Source organism: Polistes dominula, unplaced genomic scaffold (assembly GCF_049000335.1).
Source record: "Polistes dominula isolate Pdom_NZ unplaced genomic scaffold, Pdom_raw_medaka contig_31, whole genome shotgun sequence".
Lineage (NCBI taxonomy): Eukaryota > Metazoa > Arthropoda > Insecta > Hymenoptera > Vespidae > Polistes > Polistes dominula.
In genome coordinates this window covers 8,076,838-8,104,651 of record NW_028300925.1, presented here as the reverse complement: position 1 = coordinate 8,104,651, position 27,814 = coordinate 8,076,838, and the positions used below count along the sequence as shown (strand labels likewise).

At 35.8% G+C, this 27,814-nt stretch overlaps 1 protein-coding gene and 1 long non-coding RNA gene across 3 annotated transcripts in view; one reads left to right on the top strand and one right to left on the bottom strand.

The window, feature by feature from the left end:
• The window catches only part of LOC149033021 (uncharacterized), a 114,876-nt gene extending 110,188 nt beyond the window's left edge, over positions 1–4,688 (top strand). The window contains exon 3 of the long non-coding RNA XR_016176119.1: positions 1,942–4,688. This is a non-coding gene — a long non-coding RNA (uncharacterized LOC149033021). The remainder of the gene's footprint in view (positions 1–1,941) is intronic.
• Positions 1–27,814, bottom strand: part of stet (stem cell tumor) — a 341,302-nt gene that overhangs the window by 125,039 nt on the left and 188,449 nt on the right. For both annotated transcript variants that reach the window (XM_089171157.1, XM_015333869.2), the window contains exon 5: positions 7,315–7,427. In XM_089171157.1, coding sequence (XP_089027283.1) covers positions 7,315–7,427 — 113 coding nt within the window. The remainder of the gene's footprint in view (positions 1–7,314; positions 7,428–27,814) is intronic.

The following is a 27,814-nucleotide window of genomic DNA, read 5'->3' as shown; positions in this document are numbered from 1 at the left end:
ACAAAACGTAAGATCGACGTTACTACACCTTTAGGAGAGTGAGTGAGAGAGGAAGAGGAGCAACAAACGAGAAGCCGACAAAGAACGGACGACTTTGAAAAGATCGTATGTTGTTTATCCACGTTGCCTCTTCTCCTTTATTTTGTATCTTCTCTTACGTCGACGTTCGATTTCTATCGTACTATCCTACGAAAACATTGATTCTCGAAACGTTCTTCTCACTCATATCACATCATAACAAATGTCTGTTGTTAACACATTCTTGTACACGTATGTTTATTATATTATATCGATACAAATTAAATAAAAACGTGAATATCCTTTTACGAGAATATCTCTTTACGTGAAATTTAATAATACTTATATAAAACAAGAGTAAATTTTCTCCCATAAAGTTAAATAAAGATGGATTACTTTTATTAAATATAAGCGAATAATATATCTAATCGAGGATAAAATATTACTTAGAATATTTACGTCAACTCGTGGTCTTTACTACACTTTTCTTCTCTCGAAGATATGAAATTTTTCAAAAGAATAATGAGAGAATAGTTTATATATATATATATATGTTGTGCCGCGACACAAACATATCCGATTGATCAAATTTCTATTATTATTATTATTATGATTGTTATTAATATATATACATCACGAATCATTTTAAGAATGTTTCTTCGAATATGCGGTACTTGGAGGCGTTTCTATTTTCGATTCCTATATATTTCGGGAGTCTTTAGTCTTTTTTATTTCGAAATACAACATCCTGCTTTCGCAAGAAGAAACGAACGAATGTCACGAGAAACGAAAGCAGTCATCATCAAACGGACACGCGCACCGGTTGAATGTAATTTTCTTCAATATATATATTGATAGAGATTAGAGGGAAAACAATAGAATGTAGCATAAACTCTTTGTTATTTCGCAAAGTTAAAAATTATGAAAGTGCATAGAGATTGAAAGAAAAAGAAAAAAAATATGTAGTTTGTTATTTACATGATCGACGTGTGTTGTGGCCTGTCCATTACGGGAAGAACATTGTTGTTGGTAGTGGTGCCGTGAGATCCTTGCACCTGTGTAACTTGTGCGTTGGTGATGTTAACGGCAGTAGAAGTTGTAATATTATTATTATTAGTAGTAGTAATAGTAGTCCTAGTTCCGTGTCTCGCGTTATCCTTCACAATTTTGGTCGCGCTCAGTGGCGTGGCGGTCACGCACATTGTCCCACCGACCTCTTGTCTCCACGTTGCCGGTGAGGAGGATAAGGTACAATCTCGTATCAGCACACCAGCAGCACCATAATCGATAGTATCACGAGATACGAATTCTCGAACGGTAGTGGCTGCACCTTCTTCGTTACCACCTCTCGATATAATTGTAGCACTAGCGTCAGGTGTAATCAGCGGCACTTTTTGATATCGCGAATGTCACGCGTTTCGTTCCAACGAGACCGCGTTACGACGACGATGATGATTTCTCAAACTTCTAACTCGTGGTAACCAAAATAATAACACCTTCGACAAATCGTAACGTAATTTTCTAATACCGATTTTATTATCGTTATCGATGCTCGTCAAATATGACGACGTCCTTTCGCGATCGGGTAGTAAGCGATCACTCGCGTGAAATACGTCGCGAGATCTCGCACGTTCGTCCTCGACGAAACGAGGAATTCGATTACGCGCCACGGTACCTATTCTGACAAACCTTACTTTCCTTTGTTATGTTAACTTTCGATGCACACCTTTATTTCTTCTTATTTCTCGTTAAAAATAAAACGAGAAAAAGATAATGATTATAACCAATTGATCGTTGAATTTGGCCAATTAAACTGACAGGTGTATAATAGGAGCGTGCTCGCTCAGCGAGCGCGCGCGCGCGCGATATATATCGCGGCCGAAGAAAACGTGTTTTCACATGTACAATAACGTACGTTCGCAGGTCCCACCTCGTGGCGCGCCGCGGGCCTACTGAGTGACTGACTGACTGACTGACTGCTTGGAGCCTCGAGCGACGAGCGGCCACGAGCCGCCCTGCGTGGGTGCACACGCGGTCCTACGAGCTCGGTGGGGAGACCGCATCACCGATAGGCCCCTGCCTCACTTGGTTCTCGGTGGGGAGCAACGCTAGCCAGTCATGAGCCACGCCGCTCGTACGCGCCGCCGACTCGACCCCTGCGACTCCTAGCACGGACGGCATTCGCTCGACGCACGTCGCGCGGTGCGTGTCGTTGTTAAATTTTATTAGACGTTTTTACTTTTATTTTACCTCTTTTTATTTTTTTTTTACTTTTATCCACTTTTATTTTTTATCTTTTATATTCTTCTCTTATCCTTCATAGCTTTTTGACAAAATCAAACATAACGCAAGTAGTGTTACCACGTATTGAGTCAGTGCGCGTTCAAATTCGATTATTAGATATATTTCGTGTCAAAAATTACTAAAAGTGTTATCTCGTTCTTCGTATATAAATCAAAGAAAAACGAAATACATTATATTACACGTGAGTGAAATAATTCATAGGTGTTAAAAATGATCTACGAGGGAGTATTGCTCGTGCCGTTCGATTTCTCGGATAGTGTGATACATTCCATAAAATATTTGATGTTTCGAACGCAAGATGCTGTTCTACTGTCTCTCCCTCTTTCTTTCTTTTCTCTCTTGTTTGAACCAATCTGGTGAATGACGACGACGAAAATGCCAACTAAAACCAGGCGCAGATGTTTTCACCTCCCTCAACGAGCCCTGCATATTTTTCACGAACCATTGGGCCACTTTGCCACGTCACCTTTACGTTATCCCTCTATTAGCTCGAGACACGTTAGTTGCGTGACCACTCGGACCTGCTATGGATAATCTACCTTCCAAAAACCCGGTGCCCTTTAAGGATTTTATCTTTCGATCGATCGACCACGCTGCTGACATTTAAGACTAATTGTTTATTTTCTGCTTTTCTTTTTTTCTCTTTTTGTATTCTTTTTTTTTTCTTTTATGTGACAATTTTTTGTGACAAGTTTTTTTTTTATATCAAATGCTCTTTTTCGATAAATTAATAAAACACGTTTTTCAAAATACTCGATTATTGTCATTCTGTGTATACCTTTGAAATTCCTCATCCCTTTCCATAAATTTTCTTTCTAAAAAATATACTTGTGTATGTAAAATTATATAAGATCAACTTTCGTTATTTTTATTTTTCATACGGTGAGCATAGGAAAAAAAAACTTGCACGAAATTTTCACAAAGATTGTTGAAAGAAAAAAACTTGTGCTCGTAATACTTTACAGGATGCAATATCACTAAGGTTGTTTACTTTTTTCACGATAGATTACACTAAGGTATTTAATTATATTTACTAAGTAAGACAAGAAAAAATTGCGATATCTATTTTACGAAAGAACGGATACTGAAACACTAACGATACGACGAGAAAAAAAGATATTCAGGTGTTGTATTTTAACGTCATTTTTCAACAAGTAATATCTTCTTTCACCTCCAGGATTTTCTTCGAGATCTGGGAATACATACGTGTTTCGTATTATTCAAGTAACATCTATCATTCTTTTTGTTTTTTATATTCTTATCTTTAAAAGAAAATCCTTCGACAATTGGAAAAGTATACACAAGAGAAGTCACGTAACTCGTTACAAGTCTTTTTCCTCGTACTTTTCAACGAGAAGAAAATCCAACGTCGTTGACGTTTCATGACATTTTTAGAAACACCCTTTTCACGAAAAATAAAATCTCTTACCAATACATCATTCTTCATTCGTCATCGATTTTATCAATAATATAAATATATTCTCGTATATTTTTTAGGGTAAATATATTTCAATATAATTAAAATTGCAATGACAAATTTTGTAATTAAAAATAAAATTATTAATTTTAATTATTATTATTATTAAATAATTATGAATATATTATATTAAATTATATTAAAAACTGCAAAGAAAATGAATTTGTACAAATGTATCCTCTAACTTTGTTTTTTTAGCAATATTATAAATATTCTCGATAACTCGGTTTCTCGACATTTAATATATAATAGAATCGTAAGAAAATTTTCTTATGGTAAAATATATAAAGAAAATTCATGTCTCTTCTAACCTAAGAACAAAACTTATCACGAAAGAGACAAATGTGGATACGTATCAAACGTCGTGCAGCAGCACTACCAGTGCCAGGGGTTCCTCGAGCGTGCTCGATACGACTTGTTCCCGACTGCTATTCATAAATAATTCATCTTATCATCTGTGCAAAAGGTATAAGAGAGAGAGAAAAAGAGAAAGAGGGAAACATAGTCAAGGAACCCTACGAGAAAGGTAGAAACGAGAAGAGTTAATGAAAGATAGACGAAACGTAAGGGGGAAAAAAGAAAGATCAAGAAAAGAGACACTCCACCATCACCCCTCTTTCTCTTTTCTTTTTTATTTTCTTTTTTTTCTCTCTCTCTTTCTCACAGTCTATCTTTCTAACTTTAACAACACGAAATCTCCGTACCGCGATGAAATTCCTGTGTACACAAGATAAGAGAGAAGCACAGCAACCTGCAAGCAGGTTCCTTGCAAATAAAATATCGTCTCGTGTTGAGGTAAAAGAAGGGCCGAAGAAAATCGTTGTAGCGGTGTTACGAATGTATGAGAGAGAGAGAGAGAGAGAGAGAGAGAGAGAGAGAGAGAGAGAGAGAGAGAGAGAAAATAGAGAAAGAAAGAGAGAGAAAGAGAGAGAGAGAGAGTGAAAAAGAAAGAACAGAGTTTCAACGAAAATATGAAAAGAGGCTATATTCAAAGCAGGTTCGGAGTTGTGTACTTGAAATTCGGTGTGAGTAGAACCCTTAAGTCTTGGCTAGTGCTCGCATACTATTCGCGGTTATTCTCGCGTGTATATACAACACCCTTTCATTTCTTCTCCTTCTTTTACGTTCTACTCTTTGGTTACAACTATTACTACTACTAGAGTATCACTAAAAATTCTTATTCTTTTTTTCTTTTCATGGTTTCAGCTGCATGGTAAAAATGTTGAATAAGACTATGTGAGTTTTTTCTTATATTAAAAGATTGATTTCTATTAAAAGTGTTAGTAGATTTCTAAATCTTATAAAGATACTATTTAAATATCCTCAAAATTATATTATCAAATTAAAATGCAGTAGGTGATTAGTTAAACTAATAAATCGGATGAAGTAAAAGATTTCTATTTTCGAACATTTCAAATAGCAAATATAATCTTCTATTAGTGAAATTATGTTGGTTAATTTATTACTCGTACTATTATAAGTTTATCATTGTCATATTTATATTTTAATAACTATGTAATTAAATATTTGTATCTTGTAACGAGGAATAAAATATTATATTTAATAAATAGATATTGATGTTTTGTCTGTAAAGTGACTCTTGAGAGACTTTAAATTATTTTATTCCCCTTATATGAACTTTGATTATAATTTTGGTTTCTTCTTTTTTTATTTTTAAGTTTACAAAACGAGGTAAATTCCGATAGTTATTAAAAGAACATAGAATTTTATAAGAAAACGACGATTTTTACTGAACCATTACGTTCCACCGTAGAACTACTGCTAGAGAAAGTACGAGAAAATGTAATAGTAGTAGTAGTAATAGTAATAGTAGTAATAGCAGTAAGTTGGTAGTACTTGAGAGTCGCGAGAAACTCGAGAAAAGCGTGGAAAACGCGAAAGAGAAAGAAGAAGTAATAGTATATCTATCTACGTTTGTTCCGAACTTTCCATTCGAAAGAGAAAGATAAAGAAAAAAAAGCTCTGCATCATTAATCACGAAGATAATGAGCTTTAAGGATCGGACGTTACATACAATTAGTTTCCTTAGTCTTGGCTTAAGTTGTAATTAGTCTTGGAAAATGAAGAAGAACGCGCGTGGAAAAGAGGGTGGTTGCGTTACTTGCCTATCGTTCGTTCAACGAAACTAACATAAGTAAAAACGTTCAATGAATACGAATATTAGTATAATTTTTTCTGTTTTAATTTCTACAATAGATTATAACTTCTCTGTTCAAATAATAGGTATCCTTTAAATCAAAAACAAAGAATTAAACATTGTTAAATAAATCAATTATCATCATTTACATTCATTCCAATTTTTTACAAAAATATCCGAGATTCCTACAATGAAAAGTTATTCGCGTATGAAGAAGAAGAAGAGGGGGGAAAAAGAAATTCGTTCATCCAAAGTCATATTATTTCGTAGTGAAGTTAAATCTTTAAATAACGCGCCAGACGTTTCCTCCAAATTCGTTCGCGAATCGAAGAAAGACGAGTAACAAAATAAAGAAATAAAGAAATAAAGAAAGGAAGAAAGGAAGAAAGAAAGAAGTAGTTGGATCAGTGGGATGGGGTAACAGGGGGAGGAGGGAGGTAAGAAGGAATAAAGAACGGGAGATCGTTCTCGTCGTTGAGCCAAGAAGAGAAACAGGAAGACGTTGATGGTTCGCGGGTCGTACGAGCTACAAGCAACGTCGCCACTCTTTCTACTCTTCTGTCCCTCCCCCTCCTCCTTCTTCCCCTTCCTCCCACGCTCGAGATTCCCTCGCATGGGTAACGATGCGGCGCATAAAATGCAGAGCAGAAACACAGTAAGAACGGTCGTGTCTCCCACCCTTTACTGTTCTCCATCCCCCACATATATATGTACGGTACGTACGGTAAGATATTCTAGTGGAATAGTAAAACACAGGACCCCACGACGTTTTCTTTTTCTTTTATCTCATTTTATCCGTTCACCTTGCGCATCTTTCTTCTGTACTACTAGGAAAGGTAAGATTCACCCCCTCGTCAAAGAGAGAGAAACCGTATTTCTTTCTTTCTATCTTTTTCTATACTTCGGGAAAACCTCCTTTTTACCGTCTCCGCGAGATGTCACAGAGAAAAGGGAAAAGAGAGAGAGAGAGAGAGAGAAAGTATCGATTTATCTGAGTTTGCCCTTTTATACTCTCTACCTTTAGCTCGGTTAGATAAGTTTCCTTTTTTTCTTGTCGTGTTTGTTTGTTTATTTTTTTATTTTTTGTTCTATTTTAAAAAATGAAAGGTAAACGTGATTTTTGTATTCGGTGATTACATTTTCTTTTACTGATTTTACGATTAATTATATCGTCGAAAAAATGTATTAATTTTATTCTCGATGGATTTGTTTTAAACAGATTACATATTTTGTATTATGTTATTGTATTAAATATTTCATGTATTTGCATTTATTTTTTATAACGATACTGATTATGTAATATTTAAAATATCACGAATTTTGTATAACAGAAAAAGAATCGAAGATTAAACATTACCTGCGAAACAAGGGTGGTTCGTGAACTAGCAAATGGAAGTCGTTTTCCGAGCATACCTCACGGTCACGATGGTGGACCGCGCATTTGAAACTTCTCGTACGTTTACCGCTCATCTGAAAGCAAAAGAAAAAAAATGCAAACTTAGTCCAAGTTTGGTGGAATCTCACCAACGAAAGCATAACTTGGTATTTTCTTTTTATTTCGAAAAAAAAGAAAGAAAAAATGTAAAAATAAAAAAAAAAAGGATCGAGATGTTCCAAGGCAAGAAGAAAAGTTTGGCACGTTGCCCTCGCATAAAATTTCTGTAGATCAAACGATCCGACAGTTGCTATCAAAGAAGACACGAGAATCGAGGTAGTCCAAAGAGGCTGCTAAACGAGGCGGTTTCCCGAAGCTTTGGCAAGATCATTTTAAGTAAGGCCGCTTGCGGTCTTCCTCGAAGCACGAAGTCTGATATTTGGATCAGGATCCGTTAACGCTGTTAGGCAAATGTAAGCAAGAACACTAGCAGCAAACTCTGAGACGTTAAGTTACGTAGTAGGTGTGGTCTCTTCTCATTTATGTATACACTTATACATATATATATGGCTATGTAAGTAAGTAAGTAAGTAAGTGTACATGTAGTACACGTATGCATATATTCCTTCTCTTTACAGAGAGAGAGAGAGAGCAAGCAGGTGATTGCACGAACATTTGTGTGTACGTGTGTATGTGCGCGCGTGTACTCTGGTCAAACACAAGAACGTCGTTTTATACTCGTCGTACTTCTGCATTGGTGTATACAAAGCTAAGTAGTACGTTGGGTTCAGTAGCGTAGAGAGAAACGTATACTTACTATTACTTGCCTCCTAGGGAAATTTCTATCTAAATTCTCTCTCTCTCTCTCTCTCTCTCTCTCTCTTACACATAGGTAGAATTATCGAAACGTTTCGTAATAATAGATATACCCTACCTATTACCATACGATATCGAATTATCGTACTATGAACGATAAACGCGGGGGCGAATTCGCGTTAGGTTAACGTGCGTTCTCGTAATTGACCAACGAATCGATTAACAAATAGATCGTGCAAAGCGATCCGTAAAATGGCTGCTGTCCTCCGATCAGAACATATACCCTGCAGCGTCCACCATTCTCCTTCCCCTTTCACCTCTTTTAGATAGAGAGGGAGAGGGTTTCACATTTCGACGTGAAAAGCAAGACGAGAGCCTCCAATTCCCGTTTCAAATATACGCGTATTACCGTAATAATTCGAAACGCTGTCTCAGCAGGCCCTCCTAGCTTGTCGTATCCCTCTGATTACTATGCCACTGAACTTCCTTGTAGTTAGAAGAAGGTGAAAGAGGATGAGAGAAAGAGAGAGAGAGAGAGAGAGAGAGAGGATCGAATTTCGGTCTCGCTGCGGCTACCATGAACGGGGTATGCGCCAAGGGGTTGGTTGGTTGGTTGCTTGCTTCCTTCCTTCCTTCCTTGCTTGCTTGCTGTATGACGAGAAAATTCCCCTTTAAGAGGAAAGAGGGGAGGGAATTCAAACGACGCATGCGCTTGATTCCTCTTTGCTTGCACGTTTGATTGCCAAAAAGAAACCTGAGAGAAAGAATAAGAAGGATAGGAAAAAGCTCTCGTGGCCTAGGAAGTAAATTTAATTTGCTTTCAAATTGTCCTTTCTTTTTCTGTCTCTCTTTCGTGAATGTGAATAAGTAGGAAAGAGGAAGAGACATAATTTGGCCTTCTTCATCTTTACTTAGTCGATTTTTCATCCTTTCTACTCGTTCAAGAACATTTAACGATTCTTATTTTTATTTCTCTCTTTCTTTCGTTAAAATAGAAAAAAAAGGTTTAAAAAATAAAAAAAGAATAAAGAAACATCTAAAATAAGTTATCTCTTTCCGTAAAAATCGACGTAGATAACGTCGGTTAGTTAGAAGCTTGTACAGTGGGTATGTATGTAGGTTGGCCGTCTCGAACGAGCAATCACGGTCATAGAAGGACCCATCTGCAGGATTACTCGGCTGTCTATAATAGTGGTATTAGGCGCTTCCGCCTTGCAGCTGAGTTTCTCTCTTCTCTACTTCCCCTTCTCCTCATCTTCCACCTGCTTCTTCTTCTTCTTCTTCTTCTTCCCATCCTCTTCCTCTTCCTCTTCCTTCTATCTGGCAAGCTTTCCCTCCGTCTACTTTCTCGAGGCTCTTCGATTACGAAAAGTCTGCTTCCATGCCACTCTGCTAACTTGACAGTCACTAAGGGATGCTACAGGATCAATCTTTCTTCTTAGCTATATGCAACTTGATGCATTTTAATACGCTGCCTATCGCGAACGAAAGCCTTTGCCCACCATTCTCCCTCCTTCCCTTAAAAAAAATCTTTTACCCAACAAATATTATAGAAGATACTACCTTTCATTCTTTCTTCCTTTCTTTCTCTTAAAAACTTGACAATGGAAAAATAAAAGAAGAAGAAGAAAAAAGAAATGATTAAGGTCAGGTTTAAAAATTAATAGCAGATCCGAAATGTATCGTTAGATAATTAATTAATCGGCTTATATCAGTGTAACAACATGATAACGAATTATTTATCGGATTAAAGTAATGCAAATAATACGGAAGACGATTTTATATTTTTTTGTTGTTGCCATTATCTTGTTTTCTATCCCGTTTTTGCTTACTTATCCAATATCCATTATTTAATCATACATTACTTTGTCGAACTACGTTTGAATAAGAATTATTAAGTCGTTTACTATCCCTTGTTGAAATGTTTAAACGATAGTTACATAATACTAAACCATACCATTATATTGTAATCCAAATAAGTATTCTGTTACGAACGGGATCACCGCCTCCATTTCACTTCATTCCTCTTTCTCTCTGTAGAACGAATGATTCATTAATTCAATTACCATTGCATCTTTTAACCATCAAAATGGAATGTCCTATCTCTGGTAAAGGCTCGTGCGTTTCGCTAGGTTCGGTTCGGCTCGATTCAGTTCCGCGTTAGTCCGGTTTATCGGTACGTTATACATGCTACAACGATCTATGAATATTCCAAATTGCATCGTTTTAAAATCCCGTATATTCAGGCAAACAGAGAGAATATTCTTCCTTTGAAATGTTTCCTCTTTTGAAACCTCTCTTTCACTTTCTTTCTAGCTACCTCTCAAAAATCATTTCGTTCGGAAGAAATTCGTTTCGAGTGTTCTCGCATATATATCGATCTTACTTGCTTTGAATTTTTTAAAATACAGGAATTGTACATTTCAATGTGTGAGTATCGTATTCTTAAATTTCTCTTATTATTATTTTTTTTCATATTTATTTTTTATTTATTTTTTTCATCTCTTTTTCTATTTCACATCGATGATGATGAACTCAGGAAAATGGATATTTTATATGTGGTAGATTTATTTAATCGAATATGGAAAATATATGGGAAAATTCGAAACGATATTTTTGTCCTAGTTGTTCGATCGCTTTTTATTTTTATCGATATAATACGATCAAATAACGCATAATATTTATCACGCATTCGACATACATATGCACGGAGTGTTCTGTAAACTACTAATGCAAATCAACATGAAGATGATTCTAAACGAAAGATTAACCATAAGTTGAATATATAGAATAATAAAATTTATTCATGCAAGGTATTGTTTTTGATAAAAATAAGTTTGAAAAGTTTTCATAAAATAATTATACACTTGATCAATTTTACATTCGATTTAAATTTATCATTTATACAATATACCCTGTATATAAGTAAATATGTAGAATATGTACTTAAGTAAAATAAATTCATCTGCAAATATATATTGTACAAGTGGTGATAATCGATAAACAAAAACAAAGTTATAATTGAGTATAAAACAAGTATAAAGATCAAAATGAAAAAAAAAATAAATCGATAATTGGATGACATAAAAAAAAAAGAAAAGAAACGCGTGAACTTTTACGAAAGGTGTTATATATAGTTAGGATATACCATTGAAGAGCAAATTTTGCTGATTTTCAAGATCTTTGACGTAACCAACTGGACTTTGGACGTAATCTTTTGGAGATCAGCATTGAGACGTGCTTTGGAAGGGTAGGAGTTGATAAGAGTGTTCGAGATCGAGGTCGGTTCAGTGTTCGTCGAACGGCAACGCACCAACCAACCAACCAACCAACCAACCAACCAACCAATCTATCGGCCATTATCGCGCGAACGTAGCAAATCCAAAGCGACGAGTCAGCCCATCGTAAATACACCAGCAGAGTACACGCGCCGAGTTTAATTCGATTAGGGTGCGATCATCGGATTGCTCGATCGTCCGGCATCCTGATTTCGCCACCACTTCTATTCCACTCTCTGAGCAACTGCACGATCCTCATCACACTTCACTAACCAATACTTCTTCTTCTTCTTCCTTCCTTCCTTATTGATAATCATTCGTGCGAGTTTAAACATATATTCGGTTTTAAAATCTAATTTATTTATATATATATATATATATATATATATATATATATATATATATTATCTCAAGAAAAATTAACATTTTATCTTCTATTTCAATGGAAAATGTTAACACAATATTTTTTTTATCCGTACTTTTAATTTATTGATCATCTACGAATGATCTCGAATCTTTTTAACATCAGAATTAATAATGTTATCTTAAATTTATTCATCGGGTAAATAAGTAGATGATTTTTTCTTCAATTCGATATTTAAATATATAATAATTTGTATTTTATATAATATCATTGGTTAATACAATGAATAATAGAAAAGTATTATATTAAATATAAAATTGTATAATAAAAAGTGTTGGGGACACTTTTTCTGAGACAACCCAATATTGTATATCAAAAATTGAATTTTTACTGACTTATTTTGAAAAGTTTTACTTATCGTAGAACGATCGGTAAGCGAAGTGAATCCTTACGCGACAATATCGATTTCTACTTGCGACGTAAATACATCCACCCACTCACATATACACACGCCCACGCATATAAATACATATATGTGATATATATTTCGTGACTAGTACTACCTTCATATTTACAATTCGGTATACACCCTCTATGAGTATGTAAGCAGTACATCTCGTAAGTATGTTTATATTACGATTTAGAGATACTCGACGCTACTACTTTTCACCTCGCTGAATCCAACGAGAATTCTGGTGAAAATTTTCAGCAAGAACCGTTGCCGTTGCCGCTGCTGTTGCCGTTGCCGCCATTCCATTCGATTCGAATCGAAGTTGAAATGCGACGAACGAGCTGGAAACCGACATTTGTACGGAAAAGGGGGACAAGGAGAGGAATAGTTGGTTGAGTTGATTGGTTGGTTGGTTGGTTGGTTGGTACGATAGTATAGTCGTTTACCTTTCGTGCTCGGCCTAATGGCATGGATTTCATTATGTTGCGTTTACGCAAGGGTTATCCAACGGGTCACCGTTAGACCAGATGATTCCGTATGCTAAATTGTTGTCCATGCAAATTTCCTATCCTACGAATTCTGCCATAGATTTATTCTAATTTTATCGATATATTTTTTATATAATCTGACCATTATTATCTATTTTTATCCTGCAAAATAAAAAATACAATTAAAAAAATTGCACGAAATTATTGTCCAATATTAATGCAGAACATTTCATTTCAATAATCTAGATGTTAAATGAAATCTGTTTTAATCGTAAGCTACTAATGATGTATGAGAAAAAATAAAATATTATTGCAAATATAGTAAATGTACGTTCCAATAATAATTATAAGAGTAAAAATGAGAGAAGATGTGAAAGAAGAAGAAGAGCGTAAGTAACGTAGTGATATTTTGTTTGCACGTCAATCTGCATAATTATCGAGTGTCTCGATGAAATCTCGGAGATCTAGGACAAGACGGGGGTATTCGTACGGATCGATGAACAGGAATGAAAGGTAGAAGATTCAAGAGGAAGAGGAGGAGGATGAAAGATCCATGAGGTTCACGTTAAAGTGTGGTAAACATCGAGAAGCTCATTTATGCAAATCGAAGCGCGTTATTCGCGTGAAAAGCCGCTTTCCTCTCGCTACGCCTTGCCGCATATTCCCTTGTAAATTTCTTATCATCGTCTTACTCATCAATCTCTTCAACCCCTTTTCCACCATGCCACCACCGTCAGTTCCACTCGATTCCCATCACTCTCTTCCTATATTTTTCTTTCATAGCAACAATCAAAACTCCTAATACCACCCGTGCTACCCTAAACTAAGTAAGTACTTAAGTACATTCCTTAAACTTTATTTTTCTTTTTAATCGAGAATAATTAATTAACACGTCGTGTTATTGATAAAATTCAATTTGATACACCATTTATTAAATTCACTTGTTGTTTGATAAAATTGTTAAAAATTCATCTACTTTGATATCTCGATCGTTTTATTAAATCCTATTTAGCTTTATTGTCTAACAACACAAACCTGCTAAGATTTGAGAAACAAACCGGACGTACTTTTGTTAAATTAGCTTTCCTCTTATAAAAGGTTAATAAGATGGACGTTAGTTACTAGGATCATTGATTAAACGTACCTTGAAAGAATAATAGTAAGAAGAAAAAAGAAAAGAGTGGAAAAAAGGAAAACAAAGAAAAAACAAAAAGAAAATAAAAGGAAACATTAATCGTTAGAGAACGAAACGGAGACCATTTTTCTTTCGTTAATTCCCTGAACGCGAAGTAATTGGACGTTGTCTTAATCCGTTCTCTGGAAAAAGGGAAGGGCATTTTAAGCGAGAAAGAAAAGCTTCCTTTACGCCTCACGAGCAACTCGAGATTGTATCTTCTAACGACAAACCAACCAACCAACCCAACCAACCAACTAACCAACCGACCGACCGACCGACCGACAGACCGACCGGCCGACCGACCAACCACCCACCCTAGCCAGCCAACCAACCAACCACCCTCTACCTACCTCCCACCCTCCTAATGCGTGACCGGGGTCAAGATGGCACTGCTAGACACGGTGTTTTCTACGAGTGTATTCACTCATTGCAATAGAACACGTACCGTCGCGAAAATAAGCTCCGAAGTTATAAGCACCTTGGGACCATCCACGAGATCGCGAACAATCTATGTGTTTATTACCTGAACCAATAGAGAAGTATCATCTTATATATATGTCTGCAATATTTTACTTATCTATTTATCTGACAATAAATTATATTATTATCATTTTTTTTCCGACAGAATTGTGTCGCAATGTCGCTGATGTATGTGTCTACGTATGAAAAATTATCGAATATTCTTCATTCTCACTTTCTTTTAGTAAGCTTGAAGCAAGTTTTTAATAAACCTTCATATCACACTTAAATCCGATGAAAAGAAAGGAATCAAAGAAAGAATTTTATTGGACGATGTGAAAAGAGAAAGAGAGGGAGAGTGTGAGAGAGTAGGTTGAGATAAAACGAGTAGATGGGTGCGATATAGAAACGAGAACAAAAGCAAATAGGTAGAAGGAGGAATAGAGGTAGGGTAGGGTAGAGCACGGATTCCGCGAGAACACTAATCCCTCGTTAGTAAGGATTATGGTATGCACTAGTGCATCGGTATGAACGTGCAAAGCACTTTGACATGGCTGCGTGTCAAGTTGCAACGTAGCTAGTTACTTGTTCCGATAAGTACATCTAATTGGCAGACAGTGTTTCGATGCTAGGAAACTGGTCCGATTCTGTGCTTCCCTTTCTCGTTCTATCTGTATCTATCTACTGATTTCTCTTCTGAATAGATAGAATGCAGTTAGTTGTTCCTGTTGTATGGCACGATCGCCGACGCATTGCGGGACATTCAATGGCGAATTCGATAGCTGGGGAATATTACGTAGTTACTTGAAATTGATTCAAATATTTGATCCCTATATATGATCCTTCAAATTTCTTGATTAATTTATAAAGTTGACATACATTGAATTAATTGGACTGGAATTTATTTAACATGTTAGAAACATCGTCAAATATCATTAATAATTGTTAAGAATAATTTTATTTTATTTATTTGATATTTAATATGATATTTTTTGTAGTTATCTATTGTAAATAAGGTGAAAGAAAAAGAAAAAGAAAATTATTCTCGACTTACTCTCAAGATCTACGCCTTTCTCTCTTCTACAGGTGGTTGAGAAACGAGATCAGGATTTGTCACGGCTGAGGATTCGAGGATACGGGAGCATGCCGTTGTCGGCAGGAAGCGTCCTTACTACCGACTGCTGCTGGTGGTTGGTTTGCTGGCTTACTTTGCTTGCTTGCTTGCTTGCTTTCGCCTGAGGAGAATGAGATCGACGCCACCCTTTTTCCGTCTAACACCTTTTTCCGACCTGGTCCGAATCTTTTTACGGATATGTAAATATTTTACGAATCGTCTGTTTTCTTAACAAATAAAGAATACAATTTTCTTTTGTTTTGGTTTTTCCTTTCTATTTTTCACACAATTTATCTAAGAATATTATTTAAAAAATAAAGTACTCTAAGATAAGATAAATTTAATAACAAAATATTTGTATTTACCATTAAGTAAAACGACCCCTAACAAAAAAAAACGAAATTGAAATAATTGATAATTTTGTAAAGACAAATTTTTGTATATAAATTGGTTGGATAAGTAGTATATTTTTTGCTTTTTTTTATGTGTACTTATCAATAAAATACGAGTGTTAGATGCAAATCGAGTTAACGGGAGAGACATACCTACCGGTAGGAAAGTATCGAACCGTGAAGGTAGGCGATAGAAGAGAAAGGATAATGAAAGCCAACGCTTGCGAAAACAACGTTGCATAGCCGGAACGAAGTATAGTACTCGTAAGTAGTCATCGTCGAAGGAAATGCGTTGCATCCTTTTTCCTTCTTCTACTTCTTCTTCCTTCTCCTTTTTTCTCTCTCTAATTACATCGGTAATTATGAAAGTGCCTTATTATTATCAGCTAGAACTCTCTGGCTCGGCGGCTCTGGTAACGAGCGAACGAATGAACGAACGAATGAACGAATGGACAGACAGGTGAACGGATGGACAGATAGACGGACGGATGGACGGATATGGACGGACGCGGACGTTGCAATATTCTTACTAACGTTTCTTTTATTGACCGCGTATACCCTTTTATTTTCTAATGCTGACTACGAATAACTTATTTGGTATATACGAAAAACATATGATCTTCTTGTATTTTATTTTTTGTTTATTCGAAAATAATTCAACGATTTACCTTCGTAAAGAGTAATTAAATATACGCTATATCAGAGTTTGCACTATATATGCAAAACATTTCGGCAAACTAATTTTCGACATTAGCTTAATCACACTTATAGTTGCTTACAACATCGAATTCACCTAACTACTTACATACATATCCATCTGTATACATATATATACTATAGTTGGGTATTAGAAGTTATCGTTAATTTGTATATATATATGTATGTATATGTGCATGTGATGTATTCTCTTAAGAGGAATCCCGTATCTCAAAGGATAACAAATAAATATTCCGATGGTATTTTGTATGGTCTTGACGTTGGGATAACCGGCCATGCTAATTGTGATGAATGAGTTAAAAGGGGAATTTGGAAATGGACCGGTCGGGCCGTGAACGAGAGTAGTGGAAAAGGAGGAGGAGGAGAGGGAGAGAAAGAGGGATAGGTGAGTCGAAAACAACGAAACGAATAAATTTCACGTTTCGGTGCAACGAGAGAGAAAAAGGGAGGGAGAGAGAGAGAGAGAGAAAGTATCGTCGATCTTCGTTGACGCGAACGATCGATCGATTTTTCTTGTTCGACGATCGCCTTCGTTTCGTTTAACGCTTTGACGCTTCCCCTTCTGTTTTTCCGAACGCATCGATCGGGTTGCTATTAATTGACTCTCATTCGACGAACGTTTATCGTACGGTACGATGGTATTTTGAATATAGATAAACTGCAGTATGTATATAGTATCTGATATCCAATTTTAATCGATACCATGCAAATGTCTTTCACAATTTAATAACGATGCTAAAGAAATTAACATTCGATACATACCTTTATATATATATATATAAAGGTATATTTATTTATTTATTTATTTATAAAGTGAGAGAGAGTAAAAGAATGAAATGGTTTGGAAAACGAGATATTATATTCTCCGAATAGATGAATCTTTCGGAATAGTAAATGAATGTTTATATTTGCAGATCGATACAACACACAGCAATTAAAATGGGACATCTCCCTTAGGTGGGCTATTTATAAGAGAATAAATCAAAATTCGAGCTTTGGTCGCATCGACGCTTTATTACCGCTGAAGTACCAATTAATTAAGTACTTTGACAGTCGTATAAATTAAAAGGGAGTTATTCCACAGATCGATAATGGTTAAATAAGAAAGCTTGAAGAAGAAAAGGGACGGAGTGGTGGTAAGGAGTACTGCTCTGAGGTATATTATGAAGTCCCTCAAAAGTTGGACAAAAGACTGCTTTTCAAGATAGAAAGAACGTAGGACGTGAGAAAGATAAAGAAGAATTAAGATGAAAAGGGGTAGAAATGGATCGAATAAAGAAGGTCGAAAGCATAACTGCTAAGGTATATGTATTTTTAGCCATCTTTTATAAGAGAAGGCATAAAGTTGCGCTCGATTACCTGTCTGCGAAATATAAAATTTCGTTCCATTTCATTTTCCGTTTGGTTTCGTCTTCTCTTAAATTTAACAAGAAATAACTAAAAAGAAGAAGAAGAATAAAATGAAAAAGAAAAAGAGGTACGATAATAAACGAGTCAAAGTTCGTTTTAATGAATCATCGACGTGTTAAATCAAGTAGAACTTCAAAGTAGGTATTTTGATATAAAATATATATATATGTATTGTAAATATCTATCCAGAATATTGTGCACATTGGAGAAAAGCTTGTCTTGTGGAAAGTCTCGACAAAGAATCGTCCATTTTCTAAAGACGGAACATGAGAGATACACGAAGATTAAAGTTTAACCCCAAGGTTTTACTATGATTACCCCAACGTTCCTATCCAAAATGCCAACGAAACGAACGAACGAACGAACGGAAAAGATCTTTGGGATACTGTGAAGACTCTGAGATCGATAACGAAAGAATTTGGAACGGCTCGAGGTTATCCGATAAACGCGAAAGATGGACAAAGGAGCTGGAAAGAGACTGGACAAGAAGTAGTCTGAGAGCCACGTACATTCTCTACACACGGATGAAAATTTCATTTCGTTTTTTTTATCTTCGCGAAAAACCTTCATATGGATACATCAAAAAGAAGATATGTATATAATACGTCGGGATTTATGTAAAAATGATAAAAGATAAAATATATTGAAAATAATTTTGAAATAAAGTATAAAATAATAATCGGACTCATACTGACAGTTCAATCAAATGTTTCAATTCAAAAGTAAAATCAACATTTATTTTTTTTAAATAAAACGCGTACATAAAATTAGTTAAAGAAAGTGTCCGTGAAAGGAAATCATTTTTCCTCAAAAGAGTTTAATTTGTTATCTGTTGACGTCCAATATATGAGTAATTTTATGTTTTTCCTTCTTGTTCTGAAATTCCATTTCAACATTATGACATATAAATAGTAAATGAGTAAATGTAGTTTAACGTAAATAAGAATTAAAAGGAAAAAGTTTTAGAAAAAAGAAACATGCTTCTTCGTTTCTCATTCTCTGATCGTAGAGAAGTTTATTAGCCTAGGCTTCGTTTCTAAATTTATGCTCAGGAAAACGCGCGACACCATAGTCCCCTACCGATTGGCACGAGTTTCGATAATGGCAAACCTGTCGACGCGTGTGTGGTTCGGGCTATACGTCAAAGTGAGTTACGGGTACAATGATCGTAACACAGCGTGCTGTACTGAAAGCTGAGGGGTTAAGAGGAGAAGGAGGAAGAGGAGATGGAAGAGAAAGATGAGGAGGAGGAGGATAGTGAAAGAGAGAGAGAGAGAGAGAGATAGTGAGAGAGAGAGAGAGAGAGAGAGAGAGGAGAGACGTCCGATGGAAACGTTGTAATTCCATTATTGGTTTAATCAAGACGAACACGCTGTACTTGGACGTTACGAGAACTGCTGATTTGTATTGGTGAAAGATGATCGATCGTTCGATCGAAAAAAAGAAAAAGAAAAAGAAGAGAAGAAAATAAAAAGGAAGAAAAGAAAAAATGTGTCACAACACAACGACAAAAAATCAACGAAATTGGAAAGAGGTATCTCGCGTTATTAAACGTATCGATTTATCCCCAATCGAACGAAGAAAAAGAAAAAGAAAAAGAAAAAGAAAAAGAAAAAAAGTATCATTTACGCATACGCTCAGTGCAGTATTTCTCCCCTTACTCCACTCACCCCCTACCGTTATTTTATATTATTTGTCGATATGAATTTGTGTCAAGGCAAAAATGAAAATAAAAAGTAAAAAAAAAAGAAGAATAGAGAAACAAAAAATAAAGAAAAAAGAAAAGGAAAAGAGAAGAAAATAAAAGTAGAAATGAAAGCAGGGAATAACGGTAAACATATTTAACACCCGGCCCGTAACGAGATGAAGCAGAGTTGGTGGTTATAGTCGCGAAGTAGTAACGTTGCTACCGCGTGCGGCCTGATTAAAGTATACACATTTTCTCCGTGCAAATATGTATATATATATACGTGTACGTACACGTATATATACGTACTAACACGTAACATACATACGTATAAACTTATCTTGCGAGGTGGCCGGCTAGCGTGGTTTTAACAATTTTCATAACGCTCGCCTCGGAGATAGTAATTATTCATCAGGAGTATTCGTTATACTAGGATATTACGCACGAGCCACAATTGTTCCCCTTTAAAACTGTATTATAAAATATAAGAAAGTAGAATTATGTTATTCCGAGTTAATTAGATTTAGTTTAGGAACCGCTATTATCTTTATTATTATTTGTCAAAAAAAAAAGTAAAAAAAAGAAATTCAAATAGGATTAAACGTAAAACGTTAAAATGTTAAAACAAGAGAAATGGTGGGATTACAAATAATCATGATTAATATTCCGAATGATCTACGTTATCTGACTATTTGATTGATAATCAAGAACTATCGAAACAATTGTGCGTTGGTTAGTTAATTAATATTTTTTTACTAAAAAAAGAATTCTTAACGGACCCCATTCGCGATTTAATGACACGGTAAAACGTCGCACGAAAAAAAAGGAAAAAATATAAAAAAGAAAAAAGAGAGTATATTTTCTTTCTTTTTTTCATTCTTTTTTTCTTTCTCGTTCCGCTCCACTTTCTTGGTCTATTTTATTTCTCGTCGCAAAGCAAAGCTTTTTTCCTCCCCCCTTTTTCTTTCTCTGTCTTCTCTTTACCCTCTTTCGCGTGGCAACGCGTCTATCTATCCACTTTTGCTGAGAGACTTGAAAAAAGGGAAGGAAGGGAGGAAGAGTGGTGAAGAGAAGGGAGAGGGGGAGAAAAAGGAAAGAGGGAAGCTCTTACTCCTTACTTCATTACGACTTAATTCACCTCGGCAAGAAACTCCTCTCCGTTCTCTCAGCAAGGACCCACGATAACTTGTTCTTCGAGTAGAAAAAGAAAGAAAGAGAGAGAAGAAAGAGAGGGAGAGTGGAATCAAGAAAAGAAACAAAAAAAAGAAAATATGAGACTCGGCACCACATAGAATATACATGTACACCGTACATATGTAAATGGAAATAAAAAAAAATACAAGAAATGTTTTTTATTTCTTAACTGAACTAAAGAATCAGATTTTGTTTGCTTTTTTTTAACATTTTTTTCAATAAACGAATATAACGTTTGTAGCAATGAGATTTTAATTATTATTTTTGTATCGTTTAGCAATACTTATAATATGCATATACTTATACGAAAAAAAAAATATACGTATAAGCGTTGTCTCTTTTTATCTCTTAACTATACACACTATAACCGTTACCGATGTGAATTAAAAAAAAAAAGAAGGGCAAGAAACTGGGCAAATTGATTGGTCGATATGGGGTAATCCCTATCTTGTACGTAGCCGGATATTAGTAATTTCGATAAGAAGGTGATCCCCTACTCGCGGAGGGAGTTTTACGCCGAAGAAATAAAATTGGCGAGAGAGTTGCCCTAATTTACTTGGTCCGAACGAAATCAATGCGAAGTAAAGGGTAAAAACGTAAAAGGGAACGAAGGACGAGAATGTAAAAAGAGAAATAGTCCAACAAAAGAAAAATATAATAGATAAAAAATGTAAGAATAAAAATTCAAAGAATAAACCCCTCCTCCCTATCCCCTTCCCTCACCCTTCGAAGAAGAAGAAGGAGATGAAACGGTAAAGGATATTTACCGGGGCCCCGGTAATAAAATTATATTGTTACATTAAATTATTATAAAGTTATAATGGATATATTGCAAAAGGGCCATACGGTTCGAGTTTCTATAGCGTCTTACAAGAACGATTATGCCAAAAATTTCTATCGAAAGAAGTTAGTGCTGTGCCGATGGGAACGGTATGCTTGTACAATCAATCTTTTTTTGCTTCGAATTTAGCCGATCCTTCGATAATAATTATCGGCCCTTAACCCTTTCGGTCCTACGCGATGTACGATCCAACATAGTTCACTTTGAAATCTTCTTTCGTCGCTTTTATTATATTAAAAATAACGATTTATAAAAAGTATTACTCGCGAAAGGGGCCCTTTATGACGATGAAATTATTTTGTTCTCTTAATTTCTTTTTGTCTCTCTTTCCTCCCATTGTAAATTTATAAATTGAATTTTTTTAATAATAGAATTAAACGGTAGATATAAATGAGAATCGCGATTTTCGATTTTAATGGTACGATAATACAGACTAATTTTGTAACCAATGAGGAGGAGAGTTTTTATTTCTAGCGATTTTATTACAAAATCGATTTTAAGATTTGAGGAAACGTAACTTCGTCGAAATGTGTCTTTTGCGAACACAAGCTAATATGTAATCGATGAAACAGAATGTTACTAACGTTAAATGTCCATCGAATTTTGTCCCTTTCCACCTAATACCCCCTTCTACTCCCCCCTTTTCAAAGTTTACTGCAACTTTGCAAAAGTCGTCTCAACGGTACGCGTTTAGAAGTTGTACAAGTTTCGAAATCGCCGCTATCAAGATGGTAACGTGAATATCTTCGGTTGTACCAACCTACGTGCATATATATATATAGAAAATTTTCAAATGAACTACGTGCCGTATGCGTTTGCTAAAGGTATACAATTTTCTTTATTTGTTGAAATACATTTTTAGCCGGTTCTTTAGACTATTATCATATTTTTTAACGTAAAATTGTCGCAGGAATTGCCCAATTGTTTTTCTTTTATCGGAAAAAATTAAAAAGAATTTTCTTTTATTTTTTTTAAACTTACATTTTGACCGAAAATATAAAAATTAAAGAAGAGAGACAACGATGACGGGAAAAGGAAAACGACAACTACGACGAAGACGAGTATGACGACGGTAAATAATGACGTAAACGAAGTCAAAGTAAAACCGCCCTTTTCAAAGTTTCCACTAGGTTTCGTGAAAGTTGCAACCGCGAATACGCGAGAGCACGAATAACTTGAAAGTTTATCCATGCGCTTAGAACGTTCCTTGAAAACGTGGGAGGGTAAGGAGTAGTGATGAGGAGGAAGGGGATTGGCTGTGTAAGAGAAGAGAGTCAAATGTCTTACGTTGTAATTTCTATGTACACAGTGTATATGCACCACCATCTCTTCGTGCCTAGTGTGCTTTAGTTTAAACTTTAGTGCGTGTAAATTTTGTCGGCTTTCGTCTATTCCAAGGATACCAACGAAGTAGGTATATATCTTTTTCTACGTTTTCATGAAATGGGGGTGGAAGGACATTAATATTTTATCATAGTTACAAATTCGAAAGTTTGAGCAAAACGGCTCGTGCATGTTTTTGTTCAACCAAAAAAAAAAAGAAGAAACAAATAAAACAAAAGAAAAAATCAAACTTGCAGTTAGAAACACTTGGGAATTCATTTTGAGAGGTGAAATTTCTATGTGTGTGTGTGTGTGTGTGTATGTGTCGGTACTTTTTAATAGCTAGTTAAGAAAGAAACGTGTAATTCTGTTCGAGTTCTCTTATGAAATAAAAATAAGGTGAAAAAAAATAGAGAGAGAGAGAGAGAGAGAGAGAGAGAAATACACAAAAAAAAAGCAATATCGTACGTCCCGCGTACATTGGGGATCGTTCTCCGAAAAGAGCACATAAAAAAAAAATCTATAGGATCGAATCGTAGGTGGGAAGAGGAGGGGGTGGTAGTTGGTGGAGGCGCAAGCGCGCGTGCTATTGGGGCGTTTCTCAAACATTTTCAAAACTGGAAATGATTTCCGATCGCTCTCGGCGTAAAGCTTGACGTATATAAAATAAATGGCGGATGAAGGGATTCATCGGGGGAAAATTTATGGACGGAGATATTAAACGGATATTCCTGTTGAATCTTGTTTTATTTTATTTTTTTTTTCTTTTTTTACCCCTTCTATATCCTTTTTTTTATTATTCTTATTATTTTTGGTATTTTTACTTTTTTTCTTTTCCCCTCCTTCTGGTTGTTTGTTGCAAAAAAGAGAGGAGGATTGCTCGATGGGAAATATTGAATAAAAAAAAATGGAAAGAGAAAAAATAGGTAGGAAAACAAATATTTACTCGAAAAAAAATTAAATAGAGAATTAAAAATAAATTACAATGGGGGGAGGGAGGAATACTTAAAGACAATATCTGTGAAAGACACAAAGCGTGTAAGCAGAGTAAAGAACAACGGTATTTACGGTATCTAGTATCAGTCTACTTGGTTCGTCGCGAGCAAACTCTTAATTGGGTATTTTAATACTCTTCGCTTCCGGCACTGTGCTGTGCTGCGAGTCGTTCGCAGTTCTTCGAAAGCAAACGTTGAAATTACGGAAATCGCGTGAGAATCACGGATTCGTTCGATTCCCGTCTTTACAGATACGGTACGTTCATCTTTCAGCACCAATTTATAATACAAAATACATCCTCTTGATCGTACCTGTTAATCGAAATCTCCCGACATCGATCGATCGAAAAGCAAACTCGATTTTAATATACTCTTCCTTATTTCTTAAAGCAATATGAACGAGGTTTTTTTTTGGGGGGGGGGGGGGTGGAGGAGACAAGGAAAGCAAAAGTCATTTTAAAAATTAATTAAACTTCATACTATTCGATCGAGTTCGGTTCTTTTTATTTTTTTTTTTATTACACCACACGCACGACGGAAATCATCAATTATAATCAGGACGCTATGCGTTATCGTCGTATTTTTCAAAGTATTAATTGTGAACATTGTTGCAATCGTCAAATTTAATTAACAAAATCTATTTTTATCCGAACAATCATATTATATTCGTTAGTACGCATCGATTAATATTAATTGCTTTGATCCATAGATTTAAAGAAATAAATTATCATTCATAGCTTTATTTTTTTCGTTAGTTTTATACGTCAGAAGTTTTTTTATTTTCATACTCCTGCGAAAGAACGAGGAGGGGTTTCCCCCATTCACCGGTTGATATAATCTAAGAATCACGAGCGAATTCTTCGACCGGAAGTCTTCTTTCTCTATTCCTGCGAATAATCGTTTCTTTAGCTTCCCTTCGAGTTTCTGCTATTCTCGACGACGACTATGACTTAAAACGAATGGAGAAAGTTGGAAGAAGAATTAACCGAAAAAAGATAGGAAAAGAAAAGAAGGAAGGAGACAGAGAGAGAGAAAAAAAAAGTAGAAAAAAAGGAGAGCAAATTTACGAGTCTTCAACAGTAAGGTTTGAAAAATCTTTATTGAGACCAAAAAGGTAACCGCGAAATCGTCGAGAAGGTAAGCTGTCGTTGTTACTAGCCAGGGTCGGAAATCTCGCTAAGGGATTCGATATCCGTAGCTCATAAAGAAGCTCGTTTCGACGTAACTGAAAATTACAGTCGGAACGAGAGGAAAGGATTCCCACGAAATTTATGTCGGTTCTTTACCCCCCACCACAATCCTTTTTATACTTCTGACCGTGAAGTATCACCAATTTTCTTCTTCGAGCCTATAGGCATCCCCGATGGGCGCCTACTCGTCGATAAGTTAAAACAATCCCATATCGGCGCCTTAGTTGCATTAATGTTTTTATTTTTCTTATATCCCCTTTTTTACCCCCTCACCAATTATCTACAATAATAATAAGATAATATGTTTTTGCTAATGTAAAACGTGATATGCGTATAATTCATCAAATATCCATTTGACATGCTCATTAATTATTGATTTATAATAGCCACTTTGAATAACACACAAACCACACATCAATTAAAAATTTCATTTTTGAGTTAGATTTAATGTATAAAATTTGACAAAGTGTTAAAATGATATATGATTATATTTACTTAAACAACATAGAAAATCTATTAACCAATAGGATAGAAATCGTGGACGGATAATATCGACGTATTGGAACATCGTGCTGTAGCGTTGAATAGATAAAGACGGAAACGTAATTTCAATTAATTAAAATCAGTTTGACGCTCATTCAACATATTTGAACCTGTGCTATGTGGGATGCACATCGGCGTAAAAGTTGCCGGAGGCAGAAAGGATGATAGAATGAGATAGAAACAGAGACAGAGATAGGTAGAGAAGGTTGAGGATTGAAGAGGGCTCGAAGAGTGGGTGGAGGAGGAGAGGTAGGGGAGAACGTAGACGAAAGGAACGTTCTGTTCGAGTTAATTCCGGTAAATCGCGACGTGAAGTAAAGTCAAACTTTCCCCGATTGCCTCGAGCAGTTGACGCTAATTCCGTTCAGTTCTCGCTTTACGAGGGAGCTACGTTGGATTGAGCTACGAGTTTTGCACGTTTCGATATATATATAACGATTCCGCGACGAAGGTCCGTCAGTTAGATCGATTATACAGTACCGAACGTTGCTCTCTGCTGTTGCTGCCTACTATTCACATTGTTGAACTTTCCATGTTAAAATGATTCGATCGGTGTTCGAAACGAGAATCGCAAAAGGGATTGAAAATATATACAGTCAAGAGGGGGGATGAGGAGGGTCCGGATGCATATACAAACGAGAATTGTGTTTATCTACTACATAGGGCTACTCAATTTTTACGATATCGATAATGATGATGATGATGATACATTAAAATATTTGGTTAGATCAAAATCAATTGATCATGAATAAATACATAGTATTTTCGAAAGATAACTATTATTATTATTATCTATTATTTTAATATGTATTAATAGAATAAAATTAATTAGATATTAATTAAATTATCATAATATATGAATAATTATTGAAATTACGAAAATGTTCATTACAAAGCCGCTAAAAGAAATGATATCTTTTGATGATCTAAATAAGGAAGGAGGATCTTTTATCTCTCTTTATGTCTCTTAGTACAAACTAGGAAGAGAGACGACGTAGAAATCCAAGCGTTATGTGTTTCGACGCGTATTTGGAAGCTGCATCGAGCGTTGGAGCTTATAAACGTTACGAACGTGTCCTCGAGCCTTGACAGAGACTCGGATACTAAGAGCAAAGTAATATCCTCCTACCGCGCACCTAGCACATTCAATATCGTCCTTCCCCCCTCCCTTACTCTCTCTCTCTCTCACTCTCTCACTTTAGTTCTATCTCATCTCTCTGTCTCACTTACTCCCAATGTTTCTTCCTTCTATTCTCCTACGGCGCTAGTTGCATCTCGTGCACTTTGCAACGGCATACCATGTGTCCGTTGCCTTTCCTCCCCTACTCTCCTCTCCTTTCTCTATCCTTCTATCAGTACTTCACCCTTTCCCTTGTCTTCTCCCCCCTTCTATCTCTCTTCGATCCTCGACTCCCACGAATTGCACTTCAGTCGACGAGGCACTCCACTCGTGCGCCACCTGAGCCAAACGGCTGGCAGGGCTCCTCTGGCTATCTACCAAATTAACTTTTACTACCATCTTCCCAATTAATTCACAGGTCCCCGCCGCCGCCTAATTACGCGCATTAATTATCCTTACCCTCCTCCACGTTGTCCGTTCTTCTTGAAAGAGAGAGAAAGAGAGAGAGAGAGAGAGAGAGTTACTTTGAAAGCTCTTCGTTCAACCCCTTTTCCGTTTCTTTCGACATTTTCTTTCTATGTTAAATTTAAAGTCAGTGCGATGATAAAAGAATAAAAAAAAAAACCTTGAGAAAGCTAAAGAGAAAGAAAGATAAAGAAGAGGAAAAGGGCTAAGGGTTCAGGAGGGGGAAGAGGATATTGGGGCCGAGCGTTAGAATCGGTTTAATCGATGGAGGTTGTTTTCTTTTTCTTTTTTTCAAACATCTTGCCAGATTTACGAGCCAGCCAAACGGAATAAAGTATGTCAGTCAATGGTGAATATATATCGTCGATGATCCGCGTTGATGATATATCGAAAGCGTCTGACAAGGCTCGCACGCTCCAGAATATTTTCTCCGTTCTCTATCATCCCACCTACCACCC